Source organism: Pinus tabuliformis, chromosome X (genome assembly GCF_031772625.1).
Source record: "Pinus tabuliformis cultivar Carrire ecotype Pingquan chromosome X, CPIR1, whole genome shotgun sequence".
In the NCBI taxonomy this organism is placed as follows: domain Eukaryota; kingdom Viridiplantae; phylum Streptophyta; class Pinopsida; order Pinales; family Pinaceae; genus Pinus; species Pinus tabuliformis.
In genome coordinates this window covers 984,076,955-984,084,489 of record NC_142308.1, presented here as the reverse complement: position 1 = coordinate 984,084,489, position 7,535 = coordinate 984,076,955, and the positions used below count along the sequence as shown (strand labels likewise).

The 7,535-nt window shown below is 38.0% G+C and overlaps 1 protein-coding gene across 1 annotated transcript; it reads right to left on the bottom strand.

Moving 5' to 3' along the window:
- Nucleotides 1-3,027: 3,027 nt before the first annotated feature.
- On the bottom strand, nucleotides 3,028-6,695 carry LOC149143020 (protein NRT1/ PTR FAMILY 2.9-like). Its single transcript, XM_089451654.1, has 4 exons — nucleotides 6,458-6,695; nucleotides 4,887-5,104; nucleotides 4,087-4,643; nucleotides 3,028-3,919 (listed from the first exon to the last, which is right to left on the bottom strand). Exons 1-4 carry the CDS (start codon nucleotides 6,693-6,695, stop codon nucleotides 3,028-3,030), a joined length of 1,905 nt encoding a protein of 634 aa, XP_089307780.1.
- Nucleotides 6,696-7,535: the final 840 nt, after the last annotated feature.

Sequence of the window (7,535 nt, the reverse complement as noted above, 5' to 3'; positions counted from 1 at the left end):
GCACCACTTGGTCTTATTAACACCTCCCCTGCCTTCATGGTTTCCATTGCCTTGTCAAGACCAACAATCACTTGTTCTTCATCTACTACAAATTGAGAAGGCTCCTCACGTGCATATTCCTTCTTCTCAAAGACATGCCATCTTGTAGTTTAGTGCTTTAAATTAAACTAATTCCAGGTGTATGTAGGTTTTATGGTGAGAGTCATAATTTCTTTGTTCTTCGTTGTTCTGACTGCAATGGCAGGGCGAAAATGAAATGTTCGTGGCAAAATTTCCAAAAGAAGGCATGGAGTTTTATGTAAATGATGGAGGTATCGTGAGTAGTAAATGTTCAGCCTTGGTCCCATCCTTTGATAACTTGGCCTTGGCCAAGCTTGAAAGTAAAGGGCTCTCCTCTCTCTCTTGAAAATACAAGGATTGTGCTGAAGAGGAACCTGTGCTTCCATTTCTTGGGCAGTTTACATCATAAACAGAGGTTGAGGAGCCATTCTGGGGATTGATAATTGCTTATGTACTGATTTGTGTTCGCTACCATTTAATTATCAGGTTCTATTTTCCAATCTGCTAGTTGTATAATGAAGTTTTTGAATGAGAAATGTCCATTGTGTAGGAGTGATCACTTAATGGCTATTGCATTTAATTTCTGAAGTTGCTATTGAAAAATACAAGTTTATTTGGAGACTATGAGTGCATGTGGAAGCCTTAAAAGCATTATATAGTGAATAAACTTATGAAAATCACATATAGTGGAGAACATTGTGGCAAAAATCATTTGCATGTCAGGGTTTATCTATTGAGACAATGGCCAAACTTGAAGATGCATTAAAGTTATTGAATACCCTAATACATTCCACCGTATATCAGATGGTAAACATCAACAAGGGAAATCTTTTCGACATTAAAATATGTCTACAAAATGTAAAGGAAAAGATTGATTTTTTGCAACTAGAGTCTCAAATCCAGCGAGATGAGTTACAATGGAAAAAGCATCACTCTGAATTGTTTTCTGTTCAGGACAATCCTCTGTTAAACATTGAGACAAACTCCCATCAACAAAAAGTCAATATTGTTGATCTAGTACCTAATGAAGGAGCAGATTTGCTGAAAGAAGCAGAAGTTCAGTCTACAATTCCCAAGCCCATCATCAGACTTTGGGAAGAGCTTTTCCATAATAAGCACACAACTGGTCTTGGATATGACAAGGATGTGTCCTTTCATATTCCAGATTACTCAAAGCCCATCTAGTTTCAGAGTGTTGGATTTCTTCATGACAGTTCACCTTCAGTTGTTCCAAATTCTTCTCCTCTTCCACAACAGCAACAACAAATTATGAAATGCCAACACTGTGACCGAGTTGGCCATATGAAATATCACTGTTTTGATTTTTGTCCATGTAAGCACTCTCATAAAACCAGTCATTCTTCAAACAGATGCTTCAAAAACAAGCCTCTTGCAATAACAAAGATTCATCTTGGATGGATCGCTTCTTGTCAATGGGCATCAACAGCCAAGAAGATATTTCAGTCATATGTTTCAGCTTGTTCTAGAGTATTGAACAGTCTTGCAGTTGAGTTTTCTCCATCATGTCACCTTGTATCTCATGGGGGGAAGTGATGGTCATCTACAAGCTTCAAAGCGACATCAAGCGAGCCTGAGACACAACCTGCCATACCAGATTTAGAGCTGTAGCTAGTAGCAAAGATGCCCTTGAGCATGCCTTCAGTTGTTGATGCCTCTTCAAAGGATTGGAGACACTTCCTTTAGCAGAAGACTTCAGCTTCTTGCCAGTTTTGGAAGAGTTCCAGGAATCGCATTAAGCATTCCAGAGTTGGTGGTAATCCTTAAACCATCACAGGTTGAGACCTCCCTTTTCAGGTTGAGATTCTCCCTTTTATGCGAGGTGAGACCTCCTTTTCATGGTTGAAGATCTACCTCTTCAAAACATCAGGAGCACTTCCTCTAGCAGAAGACCTCAGCTTCTTGCCAGACATGGAAGAGTTATGGGAACTGTACTAAGCATTCCAATGTTGCTGGTCAAGTTTAAACCACCCACCTTATACAAACATTTCAGAGAGCACATTCAGCCTAGTTCTCCCATGCATTTTTGTACATTTTCTATTACAACTCTCTTCTTTGACTCATACATACCCCTTCGGATTAAGGGGGGAATGTTGGACACCTAATCCTCTAAGGGTTGGTGTGGACGCTGAACAGCCAAAAGGAGTCCAAGGGTCACACCATGTACTATAAATGTATATTATTATCAATACTCTCAAGCTTATCATTCATCCTATATGTTTTCCATGTATATATTTAACAATTTTATATTCATCATTATATAGAAAGTTGATTACTTTATTTTATATTTGCATAAAACCCAATCAAAATACAAAAATTGATAATAAAAATTATGATATAAATTTTAGATATTGACTAGAGATTTAAATTCCTCCTTAAATCGTTTAATAAAAGAAAAATCTATACATTATAAAAAAAAACTACTTCTCATTATCAAAATATTCTTTATAAAAACATTTTATAATAAAGTACATACACTGCAACCCATGAATCCAAGTCATAAGAGAGTTTGACCACTGAAAAGAGTTTGACCACTTTATTATACCATTATAAATTATTAAGTTTTAAAAATTAAAACAACTTCACTAAGGAAATATCAAAATATAATGTTTAGTTTCCTGTAAAAAAAATAAAAAAATTACTTTTTTAATTGAGTAAAAAGACCATCATATGAAAATTTTAAAATAAATCCAACACGATCCTGCAGCTATTTAAAATTGTGATTACAGGAATAATTTGTATTCAGAATCGTTACCAAATTAGCAAAAAGGAATGTATGATTCGAAGACTTGTAACCATAGAATGAATGCTAACTAAATGCTCCCCGGATTTTAGCAATAGACTAGCTATATATCGTTTCTAAGGCATTGATAGCATAACTGTAACAGTACATGGAGTATTTGTTAGGAATAACTATTGTTTTGCATGAAAAAAGTACACATATGTAGCCTATGCAGGAGGTGAGATCTGTTTATCTTGCCCAGTAATGGATATCTGGGCTGTTTGATCGTTAACGGTGGCCTTGTATCTGTACCAGCGAGCAACGATGACGAAATACAGCAAATTGAGAGTCCCATACCCCGCTATTAGCCAGTAAAAGTTATCGAGCTTGGCCATGTTCAGATCCTGCGCCAGCCAATTATGGTGACCGGGGCCACCGGTGGTGTTATGCACAATGCTCACAATGAGACTGCTGAGATAACTACCCAGAGCCATGGACAAGTAGAAGAGTGCGCCGGCTATACTCCTCATGTTTTCGGGGAATTGACTGTACAGAAATTCGATCTCTCCGACTGCACTGAACGCCTCTGCCAGACCGGCCACAGAATACTGAGGAACCAGCCACAGTGCTGACATCGGAATCACGTCTCCGGGTTTCTCCATGAAACCCTGGCTTAACGCCACGCTCCGCCGCTTTCTTTCGGCAGTCGCCGCGAAGGCCATCGATATGACGGCGAGGGCCATTCCAATCCCCATTCTCTGTAAAAGTGTTATACCCTTGCCATCCTTCATCATTCGCCTGGAGAATGGCACGATAAATCTGTCGTAGATGGGCAAAAACAAGATGAGCGCTAGCATGGTGAAGACTGCAAATGATCCTGCAGGGATCTGAAAGTGCTTGCCCACGTGTCTGTCCATCACCTCTGCCTGCAAAACCGAGAATGTGTGGAGCTGTGCTGTACACACAAATATGCTGATCGTGCTTGACCATACGGGCGCTATCCTTATCACTGATTTCAGCTGTTCCACTTGCTGTAGACTACACAATCTCCATGGAAAGGCCACGGACCCGTCTTCTTTAAAATCTTGTGGGATTTTTATAGAAGCCTTGTTTAGAAACCTGAAAAATAGGTACCCAATATCCATCAATTGAACCATTCATAATGAAGAAAAGGGATTACTTGCTATATTATGTTCTATATATTTTCTTTTAAAAACAATCATAGCGACCACCAACAGTTGAGATATACTGCAAAATCAGTCATACTTTTTGTCAGGTGAGCTTACATGAATTCATCTGTAAGAGCCATCCTTGATTTTAGAAATCCAGTCTGTGGTGGGTCATAGTAGTCAGATGTTTGCGAAGGCAACGATAAATGACGCTTTCTTACTGCACCAACCAATACTTGAAGGAAGCTGGTGAATGAGCTTCCTTCTGGTCTAACACGAATGTAGAGCTTCGTCCCCAGAAGGAAGCTTCCGAAAGAAAGAAACATGAGACTGGTGGGGATAATCAAACCCAAACTCCAGCTTACATTATCTTGAATATATACTATGATTGTGAGAGCCACCATCATCGATATGGTCAATGAAAAGTAATACCAGTTGAAGAAGCTCTGTATACTTCTCTTCCCCTTTTCGCTTGTGTAATCAAACTGATCTGCTCCAAAGGCTACAGAACACGGTTTGATACCAGCTGCTCCTATGGCCATCACTGTAAAGGAGGAATAGAGCAAGGCATTTTGAACTCCTGTTGCAAGTTTACAAGGGGTTCCTGTATTGACGTTGCATGGAGGCGGCCTGAACTGTGGAAATATGGCTGTAAGTGATAGAAGACCCATTCCCTTGACAAAAAAACACAGCAGATTAGATGGCTGTGGGGGGAACAGATTTTCCCCTTCATGCCACACAGACAGAGTAATTACTCCCTGCGGGTTCAGCTTGCGCTGCTATTTGAAACACAAACAACTTAAAACGTTTATGTCAACTTACCCAATATTGGTAACAATTGATTTCGACATCATACATCTTTAAATGTTTTTTAATGCTAGAGCCTAATACAGTGATCCATAGAAGGAGCAACATACCATGACAGATGCTATGCAGCCAAGAGAAATAGTCCAGTATCTGCCAATATAAGAATCTGAGAGAAACGCGCCTAGAAGCGGGGTAAGGTTCGTCGATCCCCACCACACGTTAATAACGTATGAAGCTGTCACATTTGGCATGTGGAATTTGTCTGTTAAGTAGACAATCAAATTTGTGGACAAACCCAGAGATGCCAATTTCTCACAAGTTTCGTTTCCTGCCATTTCAACACGAACGAATCCAACTCTTATTATAAAAGATACCGCCAAATTAAAGGCATACACGGAAAACAAACTCTGTAACTATGAGAAGAAAACAACAACATGTCCATCCTTATCGGAGGATGAGCCATACTCTTCACAATAAAATTTAGAGGTATAACCATGGAATAATTTGAGGGGCTGAAACTGATAAAATTAAATAAAGTAATACCCTGATAAAGTTATCTTTGTTCTACTGCAGTAAAACAATTATAGAAAATTGGGCTGCCAGGAATCTAACGTTCGGGAACATGAAATGTAAGAGGCCGAGGAGAAATAGAAACTCGAAAAACTAGTCAGATTACACAAATCAGGTCGAAACGAAATCGTACTAAAAATGTTGCCAATTATCATAAAATCTTTAGCAGCAGAAAGAGAAGCAGACTAGTCGTACCTAGCTACTATTATTGTAGATTAACTGTCTATGCAAATAACTGTGTAGAGTGTAGCGAACGTCTACGAACACTTCATCCTAGTTATTTTCGAATAATTGCTTTTGGAAATACCTGTGTAGAGAATGTTTACTAACACTTGATCCTAGTTATCGTAGATTAATTGCTTCCGGAAATAACTGTGTAGAGTGTTGAGAATCTTTACTAACACTCAATCCTAGTAGATTAATTGCTTCTGGGAATAACTGTAGGGAACGTCTACTAACACTTCATCCATTAGGGAACGTCTACTAACTCTCCATCCATCACCATCCTGAGTTACAAACTTGAAACATCTAGATGTTCCCTATACACAGTTCACAGTTCTTGAAACTTGTAGATATTCTCTATACTCTACACAGTTATTTATTTCTAGAAACAATTTATCTACCATATAAATTCAAACTATGCAAATCTACACACTCAGATATCTAATTCCACAGAGCTCAAGGTAATATTGAATGAGCCAAAACCTCAATATATTTTCACACTGGCAAGATGAACTTGGCAGAGGACTTGTACCATGGCAGCAACGCATGGCGCTTCATGGAGAAAGTTAAAAACCTACTATTTATATATATATATTTGGTAGCGATTCTACCGTAAGTAACTTGATTTTTGATAAATTTAAAGAAAATTGAACCCGGGCTTCATGACACGGGGCCAATAGCTTAATAGCTTCAGTAGGGTTTCAATCAACTGTACTACCCATCAAAATTTAAAATAATCTGCCAAATATATTATAAAATCATCTGCCAAATATATTATAAAAAGAAAAGGATTTTTTTGGTAGAGCAGGTATTGACCTAGCCATATCCACACAGCCCCTGGTAATAACTGTAATGACACCACATTACACCAATATGGTTAGTAGTTCACCTATGATAAAAGGCATAGTTTTCCATCCTCCTTTGCTGCTGTGACCAAAGGATCCATCGTCTTTTTGCGCTTGGTTTCTGTGTTCGAAAGCTAAGATCGATTCCAGGGGGACTTTGGTTCCACGCCGATCACTTGTGAAATTGCTTCCGTCCTCAGCGTTGTCACGTTCAATTACACGATGCATTGGATCATCTAATTTGGGTAGAGATCCCAACTCCATCCGGCTCTCGGCAGCCATGACTCTGCAAGCCAGTGTGCAATCTGTGTGCGAGGAAGGATGGACAAGAGCACAACCACATGGGAATGCCCGGTAGGCTGGCCCGATTCATTTATGGTAGCAAATCAACTTACTAAAGGATACGCAACTAGTAAAGCATTTCACGTCAAGATTGGTCTAGTGAAGTCTGGCACTTTTTATTTCGTAAAATTTTCATACAATGCAAAATTTTAATAGAATTTTAAGTTCGAGTGTCTAATTTAGAGTGGGTAGGTAGGTTGAAGAATAGGGTTTTGATTCTTAAAATTAATTTTGTTTAGTTAAGAGTTTGTTTTATTAGGATTTAAGGGAACAGGTTAACAATTCAAGATTGAAATAGTTAATGATCCAAGATTTAAAATATTTGGGTGGAGTGAAAGCTTACTCTTCACTAACTACTATAAGTTATTATAAATGAAGTAATTTTACTTAATACTAATTTGACAACTCACTTATGATAGATTTTCCCACCTTAAAAAAAAATTCAAAAAATTATAATTAACCCACTATTGTGTGAAAAGGATAAACATATCAAAGAGTGATGCTCTACATCTTCTCATTACAAAAAAAAATCGTATAGGTGAACGTGTGCAATCATTTAAAGCGATTGTGTGCCTGACGTAAATGAAGTTTTTAACTTTAGTCGTAAAAAAAATTATTTTTTTAAATATCTTTCAATTAGAAGAGATTTTTATTAATAAAAAGAAATGTGCCTTGGTTTTTTGAAGTCCTGAAACTTTTTTTTTGGTATAGGGTGAGAATCTCGGATTGTGTGTCTGGAGTAAATGGAGTAAATGAAGTTTTTAGGTTTAGTCGTAAAAA